Consider the following 25,384-nt stretch of genomic DNA (forward strand, 5'->3'; position numbering starts at 1 on the left):
GGCGGTCAATAGCATAAATAAAGCCAGCACGCAAAAGTTGCTCTAACTCAACTTTCACTTGTTTAGCATAGTTTGGTCTCAACCTATACCTTTGTTGTCAAATTGGTTTGGCATCTAGCACACAAGGTATTCTATATTGACACAACTCGGAAGGAACACCATAATTGTAGGTTTTTCTCCTATTCCAAGATTCAATTCTTGAGTTGGTTCTGGTACTAACTGTTTAGTGTCGAGTCTTGTCATTGGTATCTCGGCTAGCTCCTTTTCTCCTTCAATGTCTTTAGTGAAGTTACTTGGGAATAGATCCTTTTGATTAGTAATCTGCTCGACTTTCAATTTCTGCTTTATGTCTGCAGCCGTTGGAAAATATCAATCTCACCCCTAGATGTATTTATAGTTCCATCAATTATGACTCAACATCTTAGGGAAACAGATCTGTAACTTCCAAATCCTTAGGCTTAAAAAAATGCTTGGAATCTTCTAATGATTTGTAGGAATGCAAACATCTTGGTTATCTATTTTGATGATCATTTCTTTCGAACCCAATCATGGAGCACTTTTGCACTTTTAAGACAACAAAATCGGATAGGCACATTGCTCCATGGCAATTACAATAAAACTAACTGTATAATAAATACCACCTATAGAAATGACCTCTTGTAACATACCTTTTAGGTCAACTGGCCGTCGCTCTACCATGCATACTCGAAAGGGAGATGGTTTGAAGGACTTCAATTTCAATCTCTTAGCAATTTCTTCAAAAATAAAGTTTACTCTAGAACCACCATCTACTATCACACCTAGTATGGTCTGCTTTTTGACTTTGATGGTGATCCGGAAGAGAGATGGTTGGAAGGAATTCAATTTCAATCTCTTAGCAATTTCTTCAAAAATAAAGTTTACTCTGGAACCACCATCTACTATCACACCTGGTATGGTCTGCTTTTTGACTTTGATGGTGATCATTGGCACTTCTTTGTCGACTTGAGTGAAGAAATCACGACAATATGGAGCTATCCGCATCAACTTAACAAATGTCAAATTGATTTGCATATTTGTGAATAATTTTCCATACTTTAGCTAGCCCTGCACTAGAATCTGACGAGATGCTTAGCTCTTGTGCACTCTCCTTAGATTTTGAAGATTCGCCTTGCTCGATAATAGATGGCTGAGACTACTTGTCTGGCATCTCCAATACTGGTGCTTTTTCCTTCAAATCACATACAATTTTAGCAACAAACTCCTTTGAAGCTTTCCAATTGATATCTTTGTCTGAGAAACAAATGTCTGTAGAAGTTACAACTAAACAAATCATATAATGTAACACCTCATTAAAGATAGCCTTAGGATGACACTTATCCACCTTATCTCACCCTTCCTCAACTCAACCACACATACACACCGTAGGTAATAGTAACAACAAAAGAAAAATGGGCAACTAGAAGAGGGCAAATGAGAACAAGGAGAAGAAAAGGAGCCATGAAGGATCCTGTGATACTCTAGAGCAAGATTACACTCACAAGAAAAGAAACCCCAAGGGAGTCACAAACATGAATGTAGCAAAGGCAAGCACCCTGAGAGGCTACACGACACAGCAATGCCCTATCACGATGGCAACTAAGTTGGTACAGCCTTAAGAGGGCTAGCTTGTGGGGTTGCACCCAAGGACCTCAACTCTCCGTCTCCACACTTTTTGTTTGGGTAAAAAACCAATTGTCCTTATATTACAAAAAATAGTCCCAAAGAAAGAGGCAATATGCTACAAGTCTTAGAAGACCTCATCATATAATCGAAGTCCTGTGCATGTACACTGTCATAAAATGATTGCTGTAAATATGCCCGAAAGAGCTAATATTTGACAAGAGAAGGATCACCAAAGACCCTTTGATTGCACTCCTTTCGTAAGGTCCATAGTGCTCAATAATGAATCCAATAAAAGAGAACATCATATCTTGCCTCATAGCCAAAATTTATTCCCAATGGAATCACCGCGGAAACAAGCCTGAAGCCGGTGTTGCAGCAGCAAGAAATCATGAGACTCTAGGCAATACCACAACAAATGCGGCATACACTCCTGTAAGACGAGCATCGTCGACAAGTGGCAAGAGATACATGATGACGACTTGCCACCACTTAGAGGAGCGTGCCATTAACCAAATGCAATCGGCATGAAGGGAAACCCAAGGACGAGACAACAAGATCTTATATAAAGATGCAACCGTGATATCAGATAACAGTAACACAGCAAACACGATCCTGAGATTGAAGCACCAGTCTCCACACACACACACACACGTGGGCATTCGTTCATAGAGATGTAATTGACTCCTCTCATAGCATCAACACTAAATGTCCCTCTTCCATGTCTAAATATGATAGTTGTACCATCTTTTACAATCACGTGAATCTCAGCAAGCACTAGAGATAAATGTATAACCAATCGCTTTTCTAAACTCAAAATTCAACATCACGCATCTTTACATGTTTATTTATATTACTATTATTTTTTCTTTTTTATTTTTTCCCTTTGTCTTTTTTTTTTGTTTTGGGGAGAGAGAGAGAGAGAGAGAGAGAGAGAGAGAGAGTTCACTAGAGCATCACTCCAAATGCGGAACACACTTGAGGAATGGTGCTTATGACTGGAATGATTCGAATGTGCATGGAATCAATAGAACTATCTACAGATTTGTAGAGTTCCAGTTGGGTAAATACACATAACACAAACACTCAAAACATTCAGAAAACATCGACAGAAGAAATGTGTAAATATCACTCCTCGGCAGCACTTGCTGCGCTTAAATCAACGCTCAAGTCCAGGACCTGTAATAGATCACAATCTCAAGTAATGTCAAGAAACGCTTCAGAATGAGACACCTTAAGGTCCAACACTAACATTCAGCAACAGTCTCAATCCAGCCTGAAAGCAATTACCTTTCCAGTTATGGTGGTATAAAGTGCAAGAACATCCTGCACAGTTGTCTCAAAATGGGTCGTTGCATCATAGCTCTGATTCAGATATGTAATAAAATGTTATGAATATCCTCTTCCTAAAACAGTTTATTCACACCTTGCCTTGATTATCATTCAAACTGCAAGAAACATTTCAAAAGACCAACATAAAAAGTTTGGACATATAAAATCTCACTCTGGATATGAAGCAGTTGTCCAATGAAGGTTCGTTTACAGGTTCAAATCTGTCGTATGTGTCGTAAAAAATATCATCGACAGGTCCCAAGAGATTAATCCCCGGTTGCAGTTCTGCCTCAGGCCTGTTTGTTTCAGCTTCTGTCGAAACAAAGGCAATGAATTTACCCTTGGGGGCCACATTGTGTGAGTATGAGCAGCAGAAGACATACCTACAGATCGGGCAAAAGAGGAGCTTGTTATCTTGCCATTCTCATACTATGCTACAGCTGAAGTGATATTATCACAGATGAAAATACCAAACATACAGGATAGAAAACCATCTAAAACATACAGTTAGAAGAAATCGTACATATCAGACTTGCGTCCCAATTGCTTTTGGGGCAAAATGATTTGAACTGATGGAGACTCATTAGTATTAGGGATTGGATGACTCATTATGCATATTGCTCGAGCAACTTTTCCGACTCTCCTTACCTGCAAAAAGACAAGACTCGCCAGTATTTTTCTACTAAATGACAAAACAGGAGGCATTTTTCACATTTAACATCACAAAATCACAGCAATATCTTCTGACACAAAACACAATAGCTTCAGAATGCCCTATCACACAAGACTTGAGAGTAGGAAGAGAGAATATGCTATCTATCACGCAAGACTTGAGAGCAGGAAGAGCTATCTATCAGAACCAAATCAAGCACTCCCAAAACACATAACTGTCCGAACATTCAGGCCAAAAAGATGGTGGCAATCAGCGGAAAGCTGTTGCAGCCGTGTCTACTGCAGCAGCCATCTAAATGTATCTGTTTTTTCTTTCTTGAGACTTTATAGTTTCTCCAAGCTCTCTCTGGCTCTTGCACATGCTGTACTTCAAGGAACAACAGATGGAACGTGTTGAGACTGTTCCAGCACTGTAAAATAAATTGAAGTCTCCCATGCAACAACTCAGTATTATAGGAACTATGCTCAAAGGCACACAAGCTGTATATACCTAGATGAATCCAGGAACATTCCCAAACTCATCCTCTAAAAACACAACATAGTGCAGTTTCAATCTCACAATAGTCACCCATAAGATTGATAACCATAAACTCCATCATGCATAGCAAGGACTAGCTACTATGACATCCCCACTGACGTCATCAGCGCCCAACAATGGGTGTAGACCATAGTATAAAATAATGCTCTCACACATACAAATCCACACACCCACACATACTTGAGCATCCATTTATACAAAGTCTTCGTACTGAGTTTCTGTCGGCACTCCGGAGGTGAAGGGCAAACTCAGCCATGACGAAGGTTAGCACTAAAGGAGAAGGCTAATCAAAAAGTAGTCCAAATCTCTTCATTCAACCTACAACTGCTTGTGAAGTCTAAACGATTTTATTTTAGTCTCTCCCAAACGAGCATCTAAATCTAGTTGATAGGACACACAAGCTGTGCTGCTTGAAATCTTGATTAATGAGTAGGCATCAGACCTTAGACACCATTCAACTAATTTAACAGAGGAGGCCTGCTCTAGTGGCAAAACAGATGGCAAATATGGAAATAAGGAGAGACAAATGGATAATGTGAATACTTTGGAATGGCAAGTTCCACTACAAAAGGTGTATGATGAAAAAGAGATATAAACATGAAAGTACATGCAGCTGGGGAGACTCCAGAGCACAATGGTTTTGTAGAGTTTGTGAGCAGAGCAGCTGTGAAAGGGACTACAGCAATCGTTATGAATATCTGGCTTTAAATCTGGTATAGTTTCATAGGACTAGAATATATCCAACCTTACAAATTAAAATTTCTATAAACAAGCGAAAGAACAAAGGAAAAACGAGAGTTTGTAAGGGACTTTAAAAAAAACTTCAAGTAAATGAGACAAATAAAAATAAAGATAACCTACAAAGCAAAGCTGCGCTTACATTCTCAAGCTTTAAATTGAAACAAAGTCCTTGGCGTACGGAGCACTCGTGCACTTGCCCATCACCCTGCTCCTCTGGTCCATAAAAATGTTTGTAGATGTCCATAGCTTGAATCTGCCAAATCTCAGCCTGATCTCACGGGCATCCACAGCCAGTGGCAATGCTGGACTGCCACACAGGCAGCCAGCTCAGCAGCAGTCCATGTAGGCAGCCACATGGCCTGCCACACAGGTAGCCACATCAGCAGCTCCACATGGGTCTGCCAAGCAGATGCAGCAGCAGCAGCAGACATCAGCAAGTGCAGGAGCCAGCCGCAGGCTGCCACGTGGCAGTGATGATGTCAGCAGTGCCACGTGGCAGGGTCAGCTGCCACGTCAGCAAGTTGGCCCACCAGCAGCAGGTCAATGGACAGGAGCAGCCCAGTCGGTCAGCAAACAGGATGCTGGTTGGTCAGTTTGAGGCCCAAGGGGGCTTATAAAAGCAGCCCCCTTGGCCTTCAGTTCTCATACACTCCTCAGGCCCTCAAGCCTTCAGAGCAGCAGAGCCAGGCTTCCCCGCAGCAGACCAGCAGGGTGCCTCAGCCTCTACAGGGATCTAGTGAGGATTCACCTCCTCTAGGTAGTCTAGTCTATACAGTTTTGCAGTGAGGGTTCCAGCCCCTCAATACAGTTGTATTCAGCCCTTTGGGTCATACATTTCTCTCCCTTTGATTCTCTCACTCACATCCAAAGCATCACTTGTGTATTGAGTGCATCATTTTGCAGTTGCAGTTAGTATTGAGCAGGAGAAAGAAAGAGGATAGTCTATCTCCCGCTACATTGGTATTTTTATATTTTGTCCTTGCGCTGGACTAGTGGTAGCACCATACTCCATTAGCTACTCCCTCCTTTACTCCATCTCCCGTCTTCATCTGTAGGTCTTTACACCTTGCGGCGTACACTAAAGAGGGGAAAATTTTTTCCCGGAATCAAGAGATTCAGGTCAGTCAGGCACAGCTCCAATCGTTTCGTTTATGGTCCAGACAAGATCCGGTAAGGACACCATGAGCACCAGCAAGCAGTCTAGCACAAGAGGGGAGGATTCAGTGTGTCAACCACCACCCCCACCACAGAGTCTGCCATGACAGCCATTTTGTAGGCTATGATGCAGATGCAGCAACAACAGAGTCCGAGGCCCTCCATGACCCAGCTTTAGGAGGGGCGGGAAGATCGTGAGCAAGCTGCCAGAGAGCGTGAAAGGCTAGCTCGGGAGGCAAAAGAAGAACATGATCGAGAGGCTTGGGAAGCCAAGGAACTCCGGGACCGCAAGGCTCAGGAGGCCAAGAAGCTCCGAGAACATACCGCTTGAGAAGAGAAGGAAAAACGAGACTGGCCAGCAGCAGCTTCTCATTTCTCTACTCCGACCAACCGGGGGGGGGGGGGGAGGGAGAGACTTCCACCTCCGGCCAAGCCCTCCTTCCCAGGGAAGCTCAACTTCACACGGTCCGATGGTAAGTAGGAACCCTTAGTGATGACTTCATGGCTCAATCAGTTTGAAAGTTATTTTTAAGTGATGCCTACGAAGGACAACTAGCGGTGCATCCTAGCATCCATGCACCTCACAAGCAAGGCGGTCACCTAGTGGCTCAAGTGGCGGGACCACTATGATGCAGACGAGGAGACACCTTTCTACAGCTGGACGGAATTCATGAAAGATCTTCAATCACGGTTCCTACCACCGAGATGGTTAATCATTATGCCAATAAATCACTCAGGTGTTTATACAATTGCAACTGGAGGACAGTCAGAAGCTGAGCAAATTTCTCCATGGGCTGTGCACAAGATTATGAGTGTGCATATGAGCTTGCTCAGAATTTTGAGCTCATGCACAAGGGTCAAGGATCCAAGCAGGCCAACAGTAAGAAGTTTTCACGATCTGTGACGTATTCCTTTCTCTATATCTAGACTTATGGATGGTTTGATGAATGGACACTTGTGGAAGGGTATGCCCTTTCGACGGGACACTTCATATGAGGCACAACCCTTCACAAGAGACATTCTATTGAAGAGACACTCCTATTGTAATGCACCCTCTCATCAAGGGTCACACCCTTCACAAGGGGTACACACCTCTTCATGCACATACACTTTGGAGTACACACCTTTTCATGTGAGACTCTTCACTCTCTATATAAGAGAGGCCCCCAATTGTATGGATGACACACTACAGCTATACTACAGACACTCAAGCAATACAAATATTCCTTGCTATCTGCTATTTCAATCTCCTTTCTCTTCCATAGCACATTTCTAAATATAGTAAATCTAGGATTTCTTACAGTGGTATCAGAGCAAATTTCGCTCCTGCCTGTAGGAAATGGCCCCCACCTTCTAGCGCCTATCTGATACATCTCTTTCCACTAGAAGGATATCCGTGCACATTGTGCATGGAAGAGATGGAGAGAATGAGCGTAAAAATTTTTAGCTCCAACCCTGCCTAAAGTCATCAATGGCCTCTCCATCTCCCTCACATCACGAGTTGATGTGAATGGACACGACAAAAATCATGTCTTTTCATGTGCTTGGGCTGTCCCAAAACCAAGGGACGCACCTTTTCCACCATCGGACACACCTTTTGATGAAGAGTTTTGACTCCTCACCCAAGGGACATACCCCATCGTGGAAAAAAGGACACACCTCTTCATGTGGGGACACCCCTTTTAAAAACAGGGTCACACCCCTTCAAATAGGCACACCTTTTGGCACCAAGTACTTATAAAAAAAGGGTACCTAGAGGGGCTAAAAAAGAAAAACCCAGCCCCATACCTTAGGTCTAACCCTGGCCCCATACCTTAGGTCTAACCCTAGACTACCCAAGGGTTGAATAAACCCACCCTTTAATTTTTTGGGCAACCACCCAACCTAAGCAGCCACAAACGAAAAAAAAAAAGGGACGATCCATTTTGACACCCGTATGGATTTCGTCAAGCAGGCTCGCCTCCTTACGCAGCTCTCTTTCGACGCCATATGCAGGCCCCCCCCCGGCCGGTTTGCTGCCCTGGTTTCCTGCCAGCCCTGCAGCGCTAGATCAGCGCCAGACTCCCTGCCATTGCTGCCACAAATCAGCCTTTGATAGCCCACAGCCTGTTTCGCCAGCCCTCTATCACAATCCAGCCTTGGTAGCCGCAGCCTCTTATTCGCCACCTTACCTGCCAGATCAGCAGCGGTTCAGCTCCCTATCGCGATGCAGACAGCCAGTGAAAAGCGCCCTGTTGCTGCCTTCCAATCCTGACCAGCCAGGCCGAGATCTGCTCCTTGCACCCCACAGGCACTTGTTCTCTGAAATCAACGCAGGAAATCTGTCTTTTCTGCATCCAGCCTCTGCCAATGCTGCTATCTGCCTCGAAAGTCTTACCAGGCACCTATTTCTGGTTCACACAGCCACGTGGACTTGCAAAGACAGCAACATTGGACCTCCGGACAGAGATCTGCAGGCCTTTTCTACGCAACAAATTGGCAGATTAAATCAATGCCAGGTGGATTCTTTCCAGTCTACTTCTAAGGATTCTCTTTTGACGCTTATTATCAAATTACAGCAAATGAAAGACGCTTCCTTAAAGCATGGAAACCCCTGGTAATTCACCCGTCCCTTCAAGGACACCTCAGGCATCATCTACCACACAATATCGTGTTCGAATTGCACAATCAGCCCATTTCGGGGCTTTGGCATCGTGGGTCTTCTGTGTCACGTGCCCTCCTAGTGATTTGGACCACATCCTATACCTTCTGCGTGAGGCACCTCAGTTACATTACTTCCTCAGCACAGTCCAGGTTGTATTCCACAAGACATGAAGATACCCAGAACCCGATATTCCTCACGAGTTTGCTGTTCATCTTTGGAGAGACTTTTACCCCTCAGCTTCAACATCTCCAGGGTACTCTCCACCTCCTTCAGCTCCCAGATATCCTCCTATACAGGTTGTACCTTCCCCAAGATAGTATTTACACTCTGAAGGCACTCCTTCTCCTGGATATCCTCCACTTCCGACAGCAGCTCCTTATCCCTTCTCAGATCCGTGGACTTTGCAACCTACTCCTGTACTCTCACGAGCAGTAAACCCATTTCGGCATCACCAGTGTTACCTCAGACAGGACCTCCTTTGACAGATTTCCACGGCTGGTTCCATCCTGCCTCGCCTGCCCCCTCCAACATGAGCAACCTCAGGGAGCAGCCCGAATCTTCTTCCAGGAATGGTACAAACTAGAGTGCAAGTTTGTGCTTTTCTCACGGGGACCTCAGATATGTCGCAACGCTCGCGTGCAGCCTCTCCGAAAATCAGCGACTCGAGTCCAAAAAAGACCCCTGAAGTCAACGTACAGGGCGAAACACTACTGCAACTTCAAATTTCCCACCTTCAGGACAACATCTCCAACTTGGTCCAGAAAGTCCAACAACTCCAAGATTCTTGCAGTACCACACATACAGAGGATGGCGTGACGTAACCACACGACTATGCGGATTCATTCCCACCAGAGGTAGAAAACACTGAACTCCGTGTCCTCTACCGTTTACTCCAAGCTTCCAAAACTAAAAGACTTGACATTAAACTTCCGGAAGCCTACACTGGTCAACGCAATCACCGAACAGTTGACCAATGGCTCGCAAAATTATGCATGTACTTTGATACTGTTGACCTCACTGAAGGCAAAAAGATTGCCTTGGCAGTCTCCCTCCTCAAGGATACAGCTTTTCTATGGTGGCAACGACGCTTAAAGGACAGCAAAAGTGTGTTAACTTGGGAACGTTTTGAACACGTGCTCCGTAAGCAGTTCATACCTGCCAATGCGGACTTCCAAGCACGTTCAAAACTCCAACAGTTGGAGCAAACAGGCTCCCTGTCTTCCTACATCTCTCAGTTCACCACATTGGTGCTGGAGATTGATGGTTTAACTGATGATGATCACTTGCATGCTTTCATCCCAGGCCTAAATCCCTCGTTACGCATTGATGTCCTTAAAGCAAACATCACCACCACAGCTGGCACTATTGCTTACGCAGAGTGCATTACAGATTTTCAAAACGCAGGGAAGCAGAGTGCTAATCGAACACAGAACTCTACTATGGCCAAAGGTGCTCGCCCTCAAGATAACCCCAAGTTTAGAAAAAACTCGGAAAATCAAGGTCAGCGACAGTCTCAAGATCCCCACAAGTCTTAGAAATCGTATGCTGGATTCCAACAGAAGCACTCCTCCAAGGATCGCGCCTCTTCTTCTTCACAAAGTCATCACCGTCATCCCCAACATAAAGGTGCGGCCACTGACAAGACGAACAACTCCAGCACAAAAGAACTTTGTACCATCTGTACAGGCGACCATAGATGGTTCGATTGTCCCAAGCGACCAAAGCAAAATTCCAATATAAAACCTAGCACTTCCCAAACAGAAGATGCTACCCCAACACAAGACAAGAAAGACAAAGCTGTTCGAATGGCAAATACCATGCCTTGCTAGCAACTCCGAACCTTTCCTGGCCACTCAAGTACTTTGTGTTCAAGGATCGATTCGTAGAACAACGGTCACTATCCTCATCGACAGTGGCTGCTCTCATAACTTCCTAGCTAGTTTTATGGTCGACAAACTTCGGTTGACCACCAGTCCTAGTCTCATGGACTATCAGATTGAACTCGCTAATTTCATTTGTTTCTGTGAATGGAGATGTTAAGAGAAATTTGAATGGAGATGTTCCACAAATCAAGAGAAATTTGCTATCAGTTGCTTCCATAACTGACCTTGACCATGAGGTGAGGTTCCACAAGACAAAAGCAAAAATTTTGGATAGTGCAAGCAATCTTGTTGGCACAGAAGTAAGGAGGAACAATGGAACTACCTTCTTGTGCAACACCAGGATCAAAAACTTGTCTTTTCGCATCCAACATTATACAGACAAGTTGAACTTCAACATCATGCCTCTTTCTCGGTACGATGTCATACTTGGACAACAGTGGCTTTACGACTATGATCCATCAATCAGTTTTCGCAGCCATACTATCCAGTTTGTCCACCAGGGAAAACTTATTGAGCTGACTGGTTCTAGGGACTCTCCTTCAATCCCAGTTGCCTCTGCCCTACAAGTAAAGAAGTGGGTTCGGAAACGTCAAGTAAAGACTTCACTTCTATTGGTTACGGCAGTAGAGGAGACACCAACAAAGGATCCTCCTGAATACCTCAACCAACCTTTTTTTCCAGCCCTACCTGGATATTTTTCCACAGAAATTGCCAAAGCAGTTACCACCTCGATGACCAGTGGATCAACCAATCGAACTTATTCCCGGCAGTAATCCACCGTCCTCCTTATCAGGTTTCTTACACTCAAAATAAAGAATCCAAAGACAGGTCACCGAACTACTCGACAAAGGTCACATTCAATGCGCCTCTGCATCGACTACCGAGCCCTCAATAAGCTCACTATAAAAAACAAGTATCCATTGCCTCGCATCGATGACCTCTTCGATCAACTTCTACACGCAACACAATTCTTAAAGATTGATCTTCGTTCAGGTTATCATCAAATTCGCATACAAGAAGGCGATGAGTACCAGACCGCTTTTCAAACAAAGTATGGACACTATGAATGTTTGGTCATGCCTTTTGGGTTAAACAATGCCCCGGCCACATTCATGACACTAATGAACGACATCTTCATGCCTTTCCTCGATAAGTTCGTCATCGTTTACCTCGATGACATCCTCGTTTTTCGCAGATCCCTACATGAGCACAAACAACATCTTCACCAAGTTTTTGAAGTTCTCCGCGCAAATTCTCTCTACATCAACATTGAGAAGAGTGAGTTCTTCAAGACCCAACTTGAATATTTGGGGCATGTTATTTCAGCTCAAGGCATCTCTGTGGATCCCAAGAAGGTCGAGGTAATCCGAAACTGGCCTACTCCTAAGAATGTTCATGATGTCTGCTCTTTTCTCGGATTGGCAAACTTCTACCATACAAAGGTCTATCAGTTTTTTGAGATCGCAGCTCCTATGTCCGAATTATTGAAAAGCACATCAGTTTTTTAGTGGCTTCCCGAAACAGAGTATAGTTTCCAACAACTCAAACAAGCACTCACTACCACACCCGTTATGGCTATTGCTGACCCAAACCTTCCATTTGAGGTCATGACCAACACTTCCGACATCGCTACAGGAGCAGTCTTGATGTAAGAAGGCAGAGTTATTGCTTTTGACAGCCATAAACATTCTGATATCCAAACCCGATACCCGGTTTATGATAAGGAGTTTCTTGCCGTTGTACATGCTTATCGCTCTTGGAAACATTATCTCATGGGAGCCGACTCGCTGGTCAAGACAGACCATCACTCTTTGAAGTATATCTTTACTCAGCTAGTCATGAACGCTCGCCAAGCACGCTGGGTTGAGTTTCTGGCCAACTTTCACATGACCATTGAGTACATTCCACGACTACGCAATGTAGTTGCAGATGCTCTCATCAGGTTAACTCTAGCATTAGCTATGGTAATCTCTACATTATCTGTGGATGTTCCGAATTCATTCAAAGGGATGTATTTCAATGATAAACACTTCGGCACAGTACAAGATCTTTCAAAAGATCAACCTTCGACTTCTGAACAGAAGATTTTCTCATCCTATTCTTATACGGACGACCTTCTATATTATCAAGATCGTGTCTGTGTACCACATGACAAGGATGTTCGACGTCTTTTGTTAAAAGAGCATCATGTAGTTCTTTATGCTGCCCATCCAGGCATCAACAAGACTTATAGGTTACTCCGTGCAACATACTACTCGCCTCAGATGAAAAGCGGCGTCATCAAAATGGTTACATCTTGCCTATCTTGTCAACAAATGAAAGCAAGCCAACGACTTCCAACAGGACTTCTTCAGCCTCTTCCAGTTCCAACTGAAAGGTGGGAAAGTATCTCCATGGATTTCATTACAACACTACCACGATCCTCCAGAGGTAATCAGATTATGGTAATTGTTGATCAATTGTCCAAAATGGCACACTTTGTTGCTTGCAAAAGCAGTGCACAGGCTTCGGACATCGCCAAACTCTTCATACAACACATCTTCCGACACCATGGATTGCCCAAGAATATCATATCCGACAGAGATCCTAAGTTTACCAGTCACTTTTGGATTTCACTGTTCGAATCTTTGGGAACAACTCTACTGTTCAGTTCAGCCTACCACCCAGAATCAGATGGCCAGACTGAAAGAGTCAACCAAGTTCTAGAAGAAATGTTTCAACATTATATTCAGTTCTAGAAGAAATCTACCACTCCTTGAGTTTGCTTATAATAACTCTTTCCATAGTGCCATCAGCATGACTCCATTTGAAGCAGCTTATGGACACACTTCGATTGTACCAACGAATTTTGTACTTCAACATCGAGTGGCCCTAGCTGATCAACTGGTTCAAGAAATGCAAGACATTCTACTCCAAGTCATCGATCATATGCGAAAAGCGCAAGAGCGGTATCAACCTTCTGCCAACAAACATCCATCTGACATTTCATATTTCTTGGCTAAAGACGTACATTCCAGGCGATGAAGCAGTTCCTCCTGCAGGTGATTATGTTCAAGGAATCAAAGACGATTATGTTCTCCTTATTCCTGAGCATATTCTGGACCATCGACAGCGAGAGACTCGACCTCGACTTATCATGGAATTTCTTGTTCTTTGGCGAGATCTAGACGACTCCAACGCTACTTGGCAATATGATGAAGACTTACAACAGTACCCTGAAATTTTACAGTAGTATTTTCAGAATTTACCGTGATATTTTCTACATCAGTTCATTATCTCCACAAGGGTCTTATTTTGGAGTGGGAGGGGATGTCACGATCTGTGACGTATTCCTTTCTCTATATCTAGACTTATGGATGGTTTGATGAATGGACACTTGTGGAAGCGTATGCCCTTTCGACGGTGTTGGGGTAAAGGCACATTGCCACCCTTTAAAATGTTATGACACCTATGACTGTCTTAAGACAGTCATAGGGTGAAAGCCTAATCCTAATAAAACCTATGAGTTTGTGGTGTGGCTCAACACTTTTTACACACCCACACTTTTTGTGTCTCCCTCTCTCTCTCTGTCTCCTTTGTTCCACTCCCTCACTCTTTCCCTCACAACTGGTATCAGAGCCTCTACCTCTCCCTCTCCACTCCGGTCTACCCCTCCCTCTCCCCTCGGGCCTCGTGCGCGGCAGCAGCGAGCAGGCGCGCAGCAACGTGCGGGCGCGGCAGCAGCATGCAGGAGCAGCTGCGCGCGAGCAGCCGCAGCAACAGCAGCTAGCTGCTGCTAGCTGCTACCCGCTACCAGGTAGGCGCAGCCAGCGCGCAGCACCGGCGCGCACCCAGGCTGCACACGGGCAGCCGTACCGGCGCGACCCGTACAACCAGCCGTACCGGCTGTACGGAATCCGTACAGGCCTTCGTACCGGCTGTACGGAATCCGTACAGGCCTTCGTACCGGCTGTACGGTCGCGTGACCAGCAGCAGCCGGCTGCACACAGGCAGCCGTACCGTACGGACGCGGCGATAGGAGGTTTGATTTTTTTTTTTTTGGGATTTGTGCCCTCGCAGGTATAGGGTACAGCAGGTACCCTGCGCAGGTACAACAGGTACAGCAGGCACAGATTTTTTTTTGAGGGAAGAAGGAAAACAGAGAGCACTCTGCTCTTAATTCCCGGAATTTTTCAGTTCTCAAAACTGTGTTTGAGGTACAGCAAGTACACTCGTGTCCCTCGTGCTTGAGGTGACTAGTGCCACAGTGTGTGGTGGTTGCACAATTTTTTGTTTCGGGAAGGTCAGACGCCTTGATTTTGCAGAGGGCTTTTATGCTTTTGCTGAGTGCAAATCTCAGCTTTCGGGTGACAATTTCAAAGGGCTTTTGCCTGGAAGTGTATGCAGTGTATGCCTTGAGGCAGTGTGGAGCCAGGGTGCCCACATTGGTCTTGTTTCCGCAGTGTATTCAGTGACATTTCTTTGCAGGTCACTTTTTACTTTGTGTACAGCACTTAGAAAATCTCAGTTGAGCCACGCTTGGCCAGGGCGCATCGAGTTTACTCGGTCCCTAACTGTCCATCGTTGACAGTGCTCAAAAGGTTTTCTCTTCAGTGTTTGTACGTTGGGATCTGTGTTGTTACTGTGTACACAGGGCCGTTTATGCATTACATTGTCAGGTAAAAGTGCCAGGAGAGCGCTGTATTTTGTATGCTACCTCAGTGTTGAGGGTGTTTTTCACTTGGTACAGGTGTCTAATCAAGGGGCTTTTGCCCAGATTTTGCTTGTGAGCACTTGAGTTACTGTTTGAGAACTTCAAATGCCTTTTATCCCCTTGGGTGAAGGGTGATTGTTTGGGATTTGCCCCATACTTTGTTGCAGGTTTTGTGACAGGCTGAGGTGTTTGGAGCCTTTTTCAGTGGACAAAACAGTGTATGACAAGTGGTTTATGCATATAAAATCAGTCCAATACCTCATCTGAGGTGGGAGAAGTGTCCAGGACAGCAGTGTTTTGTGCTTCGTCAGATGATGATGCACTGATAAAGCACTTGTGGAACAGCTGCAGCATTCTGAAGTTACTGTTTTATGCCTATTTGAGCACGGTACAGTGTGTCAGAAGGTACAGTGACTTGAGGGAAATTTTTCTGTTTTGCTGCAGAATTTTTGACAGTAAAAACAGCACTATTGTGAGTGCTCCTGGCTCTTGATAGAGCAGGTTTTCTGAGAAATCAGAATTTTATTTAGTCATTTTTTGACTTACAGGGAGTCAGGTACTTTCCTTATCTGATATGGCATCAGGGGGAAGTGAATCTTCAATTCTGAACATAAAGAAATTGGAAGGGGCACACAATTATGCATTATGGGCAGAACAGTGTTTGAATGTACTTCTGCTAAAGAAGATTTCTAAGCCCATAAGGGTGAAGGGTGTCAAGCCATCTGGGATGGCAGATGATGAGTGGGAGGAGCTTGATTTGTCTGCAAGGGCTGCTATTATGCTTACTCTCACTGATTCTCTTGTGTTCAATGTTCAGGCTGAAAAGACCTCTTATGGCCTATGGCAGAGGCTAGAAGAGTTGTATGCCCAAAAGAGTTCAGGCAGTAAGGTTTATTGGTTGAAGAAGCTTGTTGACCTTCGCATGAAGGAAGGTACAGCTATGACCTCACACTTGAGTGAGTTCAATGCAATCTTTACACGGCTTATTGCACAGGGATTGAACCTTGATGAGGAGTTCAAGGCTACTTTCTTGTTGTGTACCCTCCCTGAGAGTTGGGACACTTTCAAGACCACCCTGTCTAATTCAAATGTCACTCTTATGTATGCTGATGTGGAGAGCTCTCTCCTTATGGAGGAAATGAGCAGGAAGAATAATATGGGCAGCAAGTCTTCCAATGCTTTGCAGGTACAAGAAAGAGGTAGGACTCAGCAGAAGGGGAGATCTGCTGGCAAGTCCAAATCCTGTAGTCAGTCCCGTGGCAAAAAGGATATTGAATGCTTTTACTGTGGCAAGAAGGGACATGTGAAGTCTAAGTGCTTCAAGTTTATACGGGATCAGAAAGCCAAGAAGGCTGAGACAAAGGATGCAGGCAGTGGAAGCAAAGGCAAGGGCAAGGCCAAGGCAGATGACTTGGATGCAGTGAATGTTGCAGCAGAGGACAGTGACAGTGACAGACATGATGTTTTATGCTCTTCTGCTGTAATTGCACATACATTGGTTATTGATGGCCATGACATGCACACCTGGCTCTTGGATTCAGCTGCTTTTCATGTTACTCCTCATAGGGAGTGGTTTACTAGGTACTCATGGAGTTGTTCACCTTGGGAACAACTATGCATGTCAGATTGCAGGGATTGGCAGTATACAGATAGTATTCCCTGATGGACGCATATTTATGCTTGATGGTGTTCGCCATGTGCCGCAAATCAAGAAAAATCTGATTAGCACTGGATGACAGTGGTTACCACACCACATTTGGGGATTCCAAATGGGTGATTACTGATGGCCAGGTTGTAGTGGCTGAGGGTTATAAGAGTGATACCTTGTACCCTCTTTATGTTTCCAGTGTAGGTAATCATGTTGTTGCCATAACCGAGCTGCCAAAGGTTTCATTGTGGCATAGCCGGTTGGGACACATGTCCGTTAAAGGAATGCAAGAACTCTCACGTTTGGGTTATCTGCCATCTCTTTCATTTTCAGATTTGCCTACTTGTGATCGTTGCATTTTCGGAAAGCATTCTATGACTCCTCATAAGAGGAGAACTCCCCAGAATAGAGCACCGCTTGATCTAGTGCACACTGATTTGTGTGAGATGCCACAGCTATCACTAGGGGGTGCAAAGTATTTCATTACTTTTATTGATGATGCCACACGCAAAGTGTGGGTCTATTTCTTGAAGCATAAGAGCGATGCCTTAGATGCTTTCAAGAAGTTTGTCGCTCAGGTTGAGAATCGGACAGGACGCAAGCTGAAATGCCTCAGATCCGATAATGGGGGTGAGTATGTGTCACATGCTTTTGTACAGTTTTGCGAAGCTAAGGGCATTAAACAGGAACTCACAGCCCCTCATAATGCATCTCAAAATGGTGTGAGTGAGCGGATGAATCGAACTATTCAGGAGAAAGTTCGATGTATGTTGTCTTATGCTGCATTGCCCCATGGCTTTTGGGCAGAAGCCGTGCAAACAGCAGTTCACATAATTAACAGGTCGCCGAACAAGTCTTTGGGGTTGAAAGTGCCAGAGGAGGTGTGGTCTGGCAAGCCACCTTCATATAAGCACTTACGTGTGTTTGGCTGCGAGTGCTTTGCTCATATACGCAAAGAACTGCGCACCAAACTGGAGCCAAAGTCTTTCAGATGCATCTTCATGGGTTACGGTGATGAAGGTGAAATGGGGTACAGGTTATGGGATCCCGTCAAACGGAAGATTATACGCAGCAATGACGTCATCTTTAAAGAGGATAGTGTACACAAGGAACCCGTGCAACCCGTGGAATACAGGAGGGTTGTTTATGATCATGTCGGACAGCAAAGAATGCCCATTAATATGCAGCAGCAGGCTGCTGTAGATAACCCTGTTCAAGAGGGTATACAAGCTGAAAATCAGCCAGACAATTTTGCCAATGATGCACCACTGGATATGCCAGCAAATGGGGCTGTAGAACAGCCAAATATGGTGGTACAGCCACCCGTCATGCATGACGAACAGGCTAGACAGCAGCCTAATCCGGAACATTTTGTTAGGAGGAGCACCCGTGTACAACGGCCTCCTGACAGGTTTGTTCCAGGAGCCAATAATGTGGCTGATTTTATCATGCTGACAGATTGTGGTGAGCCTTCCAGCTTCAAGGAAGCTATGGGAAGAACAGAGAAAAGGAAGTGGGAGAAAGCCATGCAATCTGAAATGGACTCTCTACTTCAAAATGATACATGGGACTTGGTGCAGCTACCTGCAGGCAGAAAGGTTTTGCCGTGCAAGTGGGTTTACAAAGTCAAAGTGGATTCAAATGCTTTACCGAGGTATAAGGCCAGATTGGTTGCCAAGGGATTTAAGCAGGAGAAGGGCATTGACTTTGATGAGATCTTTTCCCCTGTAGTCAAGATGACTACTTTGAGAGCAGTGTTAGCTCTTGTTGCTCATAAGGACATGGATTTATGTCAGATGGATGTGAAGACTGCTTTTCTTCACGGAGATCTCCATGATGAGATCTACATGAGTCAGCCAGAGGGATATGTTGTTAAAGGGAAAGAGCAGCTTGTGTGTAAGCTCAAGAGGAGCTTGTATGGACTCAAGCAGGCGCCAAGAGAATGGTACAAGAAGTTTGATGCCTTCATGCAGTCCCAAGGGTATCATAGGTGTGAAACCGATCATTGCTTGTACACCAAACGGGCAAAGGATGGCAGTTTGATGCTACTCATTCTATATGTGGATGACATGCTAATTGCCAGCAAATCTCAGCAGGAGATTAGTGCTTTGAAGAAACAACTGCATAAGTCTTTTGACATGAAAGACTTGGGTGATGCAAACCATATTCTTGGTATGCGGATTATTCGTGATAGGTCCAAGGGACTTTTGTTTCTGTCACAGAAGGAGTACATTGACAAAGTACTGCAGAGGTTTAAAATGGAGGGGGGGAAGTCTATTAGTACCCCATTGCCTCCTCATTTAAAACTCAGCAGTAAGGACAGCCCCAGATCAGATGATGATAAGGCTGAGATGGCCAAGGTTTCGTATGCATCTGCAGTTGGTTCTTTGATGTATGCCATGGTTGCCACTCGTCCGGATATTGCTTTTGCCGTGGGAGTCATCAGCAGGTATATGGCAAATCCAGGCAAGCGGCACTGGGAAGCAGTGAAAGGCGTCTTGAGGTATCTCAAGGGTAACCAAAGACTTGTGCATATGCTATGGTAGGCAAGATGCATTGGTGCATGGTTTTACAGATTCAGACTATGCAGGGAATGCAGATAACCGGAAGTCTACTACCGGTTATATTTTCACATTTGCAGGAGGTGCTATATCATGGGTGTCTCGGTTGCAGAAATGCATTGCACTGTCAACCACTGAAGCTGAATATGTTGCAGCCACTGAGGCTTGCAAGGAAGCAATATGGCTTACTCGGCTGGTGGGAGATTTGGGCATTACAGGAGATATGCCAGTTTTGCATTGTGATAGTCAGAGTGCTATCATGTTGGCAAAGAATCCGGTCTTTCATCAGAAGACCAAGCACATAGATGTGAAATACCATTTCATCAGGGAGGTACTGGAAGACAAGCGACTTGAGCTTGTGAAGGTGCATACTGATGATAATCCTGCAGATTCGCTCACTAAGAGCTTGCCTACAGAGCGGTTTGCACATTGTCGCCACATCATGGGATTAGGATGAGACCATTCTTATTTTATGGTCTTGTATACAGTAACTGTATATTGCTGTAATTTTTATTCTTTTCTCCCCTTTAGGCACATTAGCCTTTAGGTGGGAGGTTGTTGGGGTAAAGGCACATTGCCACCCTTTAAAATGTTATGACACCTATGACTGTCTTAAGACAGTCATAGGGTGAAAGCCTAATCCTAATAAAACCTATGAGTTTGTGGTGTGGCTCAACACTTTTTACACACCCACACTTTTTGTGTCTCCCTCTCTCTCTCTGTCTCCTTTGTTCCACTCCCTCACTCTTTCCCTCACAGACGGGACACTTCCTATGAGGCACAACCCTTCACAAGAGACATTCTATTCAAGAGACACTCCTATTGTAATGCACCCTCTCATCAAGGGTCACACCCTTCACAAGGGGTACACACCTCTTCATGCACATACACTTTGGAGTACACACCTTTTCATGTGTAACTCTTCACTCTATATAAGAGAGGCCCAATTGTATGGATGACACACTACACCTATACTACAGACACTCAAGCAATACAAATATTCCTTGCTATCTACTATTTCAGTCTCCTTTCTCTTCCTTAGCACATTTCTAAATATAGTAAATCTAGGATTTCTTACAGAAGTCCCAGGATTCCACACCAGGTGATGGTGGGAATGGGCAGTAGAAGAAGAGCTAGATGGCAAAGGATAGCAACGGCTATGGTAGGTACTTAGATAAAGCGACGCAAGCACTCTATGCCAAAGAGAACCGTTGCTTCCATTGTCATGTGCCGGGCCTATTAAGTAAGATTGCCTGCATTACCAGAAGCTTCTAATCGAAGGAGCTGCGTCAAGTGGTTCAACAACAGTTTCAAAAACCTCCATCATCATAGAGCTTGATGAACAGCAGACTATAGGGACAACCTCAGTAGTCATACAGGAGCTTGAAGCTCGGCAGAAGGGGGAGCCTCATCAGTTTCCTAATATGTTTTAGTTTTATGGACAGGTTGGTGGTTAGAATTCCGAGGACATCATGTCAGAATTCCGAGGACATCATCTCTACCAAAGCAGCTCAAATACCAAAGCAGCTCAAAAGGATCAGTTGCCTCTTACGCCTACAGAACCAATGACCTTGAATGGTGCATTTCCAAGGCAGCAGATAGAGAGCAATATGCAGGTAGCTTCAACCACTCTGAAGATCTTAGGGTGGGAGCACAGTCGGCCACTCAGAGTCGCACCTACTCAGGCAGCGAACGTCATCCTAGAGCACAATGGTGGCACTAGTTCGAAGTCCGGCCAGAATATCAGCACGAAGGCTTGGATGTCACAATCCCAAGCCATGGGTCCAAGTTCATCTATTGGATTTAGGGTGTTCTGCCTCGACCTTTGATATCTGTCATTCAAGGGGTTCGAGACCAGCACCCACAAGACACAGTATTACGGCAGGCAAGAGGGTTACACCAACACCAGGATGCCTCTGTCAAATCCAATCTTCCTCCGTCCCTATCACCTAAATGTATTGAGGAAAACCACATGGAGCATCATCCTGGAGTATTAACCCACAGCACCCATCCTTACCAGAAGTTAGCAGTAGATCCAAGAATTCAGTACCTGCATATCCTGCCGGATTCATGAGCTTAGCAACCATTTTTGGATTCATGAACCAAGTATCCAGATCAAGATTTATAAGCCACGTATACCACAGCTAGTCACCTCCATCAGCACGACGGGAGGTCCCTAGTTTGAGTTTCAACAGAAGGGGATGTCAAGGGCCTTGACAACCGGTGGCCATGTTGGGGCAGCCAGCTCAACAGCAGTCCACGTAGGCAGCCAGCTCAACAACTGCCATGTGGGACTGCCACACAGTTCGCCAGCAAATGCAGACGTCAGCAGCGTAGGTCCAGTGCAGGAGCGAGTCACAGGCAGCCACATGGCAGTGATGATGTCAGCAGTGCCATGTGGCAGGGTCAACTGCCACATCAGCAAGTCGGCCCACCGGCAGCAGCAGGTCGGCGGATAGGAGCAGCCTGGTCGGTCAGCAAAAAGGATGTTGGTCAGTCAATTTGACGCCCAAGGAGGCCTGTAAAAGCAGCCCCCTTGGCCTTCACTTCACATCCACTCCTCGGGCCTTCAAGCCTTCAGAGCAGCATAGCCATGCTTCCCCACAGTAGACCAACAGGGTGCCTCAGCCTCTACAAGGATCTAGTCAGGATTCACCTCCTCTAGGTAGTCTAGTCTATAGAGTTTTGCAATGAGGGTTTCAGCCCCTCCAAACAGTTATATTCAGCCCTTCGGGCATTCATACATTTCAGTTATATATTCATGTTCAGAGGTCCACTATACATTTCTCTCCCTCTGATTCTCTCACTCACATCCACAGCATCACTTGTGTATTGAGTGCATCATTTTGCAGTTGCAATTAGTATTGAGCAAGAGAGAAGTGAGGATAGTTTCGTACATTGCTAGTTTACTACTTGTACATACTACAAGATTAATGGATGATATCCCTGTCTTCTAGGAGAGGCACGAGTTTGGACCACTATCTTGATTAATCCACTTTCATGACCAAGTTTACATCAGCTTTTGCCTGATCAAATGCGATGACACAAAGAAAGACTATTGAGACATATCAGACAGTAGGAGACAGTGCGAAAGCTAGACTAGACACAGAGGCATATCACGGACTTTCCCGTCGGCACAGGGGTCTGGGACACAATGGAGAAGAGGACTAACGGAAAGAGGAGACAAGGAGCAGTGGAGCCGAATCATAGAGACCACACATAGAGCAAAGACAAACCCATACTGCATGAGAAAGATAAGTCTATAGATACCTAAATGTCTAGATGAAGCCATCTTCGCTCAAATGCAGAAAATGCTGTTGGTAGAAGGCCATCTTGGTCATGAGGGGGGCTGCAAGGGGGATATCCAGCCTGATGGAGGTATACTTGACGTAGGTTGAGTTGAATGATCTTATGAATGTCTTGCTGTCTCAACTGCACAAGAAGAGGGTATGAAGTGAGTACTATATGGCGGTAAATGATCAATGTCCATGCCCCGCAAGTGGAACAATCTAGAGACCCATCCATACCAACATTGCTCATCTTCCTCTACTGAAGCTACATAGATGATGAGAGGGCCCTCCACGGCAATCTGTCAACCTATACCAATCCAGCGGAGCTGTCTCACTAGGTCCAGAGAGGTGATGATCTTGAACGAGAATTTCTGCAAAGTGCACCTCTTCCCCTTAGATCATGTGAGATAGCACCATGACCTATAGTCTCTCAAAACTGGTCCATTCTCCTCAGAGGTACTGCTCGAGAGCTCCACAGGACAGCTCAACAGCCTTAACCACTGGAGGCGCACAGGGGTGGAAGAACTGCTCCAAACCCTGCTCCAGGCCTTGCTCTACAGGGCTGGCTATGCTGCTCCAGTGAGTGGAGAAGGGCTGAGGGGGGGACTATAAATAGCCTCCAGCCCCTCCCTAAAAAACCGACCAGCAGGAGGGCTTATAGCCGACCCCCTGCCCTAGATGGCCGACCAGCAAAGGGAGGGTGGGCCATCTAGGGCAGGGGGTCGGCTATAAAAGGGCCTGGTAGCTTCCCTCCAAGGGGCTGGTCAGGGCCAACTCCAATGCGCCTACATGGCCGACTGCCCTGCACTCCACACTGCCCTATAAAGGGCTCAAAGACAGCCCAAGGAGAGCCTCTCCTCCTGCCCAACAACCCCGACCAGGCTGCCGCTGCCTGCAGCCCTACAGGAGGCTGCCACACTGTCACGTAGCCTGCCCTATGCCTCCAAGTCTGGCTGACACATGGTGACAAACCTAAACTACCCTCACGGGGGCGGGCACACCCACAACACAGGCCCTCACTCATCTACTCTAGCCTCACACCCACAAGCAAGGCCCTCTGTGACATCGAGATGTTGACAGTGTGAAAGTAGTGGGACGGGGCATGTCTTCAAGGTTGGGATGGATTGGTTAGAAATGTCATATAGTGTATTTGCACAGGACTAGGGCCCTAGAGGAGGCACAGTGATCTCCTTTCCAAGAGCTTCAACCAATATTCTTTGGAGTTACTAAAGAGTTCTCGTTCAGGGCACATAAGACATTGTTGCTTCTTACGCCACCCTGAACACCAGTTCTGACTTTTAAACAGGGTTGATGAGACCTTAATAGCCTACTTCAAAAATTAGGTTGCCTCATCACACTGGCTTGTGGCTTTGTTATGACTTTGGCAACCATAAAAACATTCACATCATAATGTGACAGTGTCTTCTTTCTTGATCCCTCCCTAGCTATGGGAGACTTTTTGACTTTCTACCAAGTGAAGACATATACATACATGATTCAAGAAAATTCTCTTTCTCTCTCTCTCTCTCTCTCTCTCTCTCTCTCTCTCTCTTTCTCCAATGATTGAATTATAAAGGAGGTGATCTAATCCAATGTGAAGACGAAACTTACTAGTGAGAGTGTCAAACCAAATGAAAGTACTAGGTTGGTTGTAAAGGCATTTAGAGTAAAGATGAGCAACATAGCACTATGGGAAGGTGTCCTCGACCTATGTCAAGTGATGTATTACACCTAATGAAGCCATTGATTTCAATAATCAATGGTCATTTGAAATTTATTATTTAGTATAGGCTACAAACTCTCTAGAGAGACTGAGATGGTGTTCCCACAATAAAATGTGGTCTATGGGAATCAAGCATCCCGTGAACCTAATGGTGCTACATAGAGAGAGAGAGAGAGAGAGAGTTTACCTTCTACAGATGACAAAACATTCCAAAGAAATACAGCCAAACATTCCAATGAAATACAGCCAGCACGTTGCCTTCCATGGCTTTCTTGGTGGTAATCCAACGTTCCAATGAAATACAGCCAGCATGTTGCCTTCCATGGCTTTCTTGGTGGGTACAGTTAGCAAGATCATACCTTGTTTGGAAGATACGATGGATCACAAACCACTTTCTTTGTCCTTGCAGTTTCCCCCTCAGAAGTAACACCACACACTTTCCCCTCTTCATCAAATTCCACCTGCAAAGGCATTGCAATAAGATCAATCACACGAATCTATCATGATGCCACCTTGGACTAAAGGGTAGGGGGGAAGAATCACCTTGCATTCTGGCTTTGATAGCATGTATGTGCCACCATAGACGGCACTCAACCGAGCGAATGCCTGCCAAAGCGAAGGAAACTTTTAAGGAGGAAATCTCCCTCGGCTTTTAACACGAGCCAATGCATGAACAAAAATATGAATAAATATACCTCCATATCCCATCTTACAAGTTGAAAATTATTGGAGACAATGCAACTTGCAAGAATAGAGAAAAATATGTGTATGCAAACGCACACACAGCATTTATGAAAATGGTACCTAAATTGAGAATCAAAAATAGAAAAACGATCAAAAAGGATACGAGACAAAAACACAAA

At 45.1% G+C, this 25,384-nt stretch overlaps 1 protein-coding gene across 1 annotated transcript in view; it reads right to left on the reverse strand.

The window, feature by feature from the left end:
• Window positions 1–2,619: 2,619 nt before the first annotated feature.
• Window positions 2,620–25,384, reverse strand: part of LOC147906343 (guanosine nucleotide diphosphate dissociation inhibitor 2-like) — a 33,263-nt gene continuing 10,498 nt past the window's right edge. Inside the window, exons 8-13 of the mRNA XM_087378208.1 lie at window positions 25,065–25,127; window positions 24,881–24,982; window positions 3,497–3,621; window positions 3,146–3,356; window positions 2,932–3,006; window positions 2,620–2,820 (exon numbers count right to left, since the gene is read on the reverse strand). Of these exons, the coding sequence (XP_087234334.1) occupies window positions 2,770–2,820; window positions 2,932–3,006; window positions 3,146–3,356; window positions 3,497–3,621; window positions 24,881–24,982; window positions 25,065–25,127 (627 nt within the window). The 3' untranslated portion in view covers window positions 2,620–2,769. The remainder of the gene's footprint in view (window positions 2,821–2,931; window positions 3,007–3,145; window positions 3,357–3,496; window positions 3,622–24,880; window positions 24,983–25,064; window positions 25,128–25,384) is intronic.

The sequence above is a fragment of the Dipteris shenzhenensis genome, chromosome 1, assembly GCF_047967505.1.
Source record: "Dipteris shenzhenensis isolate YYH24624 ecotype China chromosome 1, Dip_SZ_1.0, whole genome shotgun sequence".
Classification (NCBI taxonomy): domain Eukaryota; kingdom Viridiplantae; phylum Streptophyta; class Polypodiopsida; order Gleicheniales; family Dipteridaceae; genus Dipteris; species Dipteris shenzhenensis.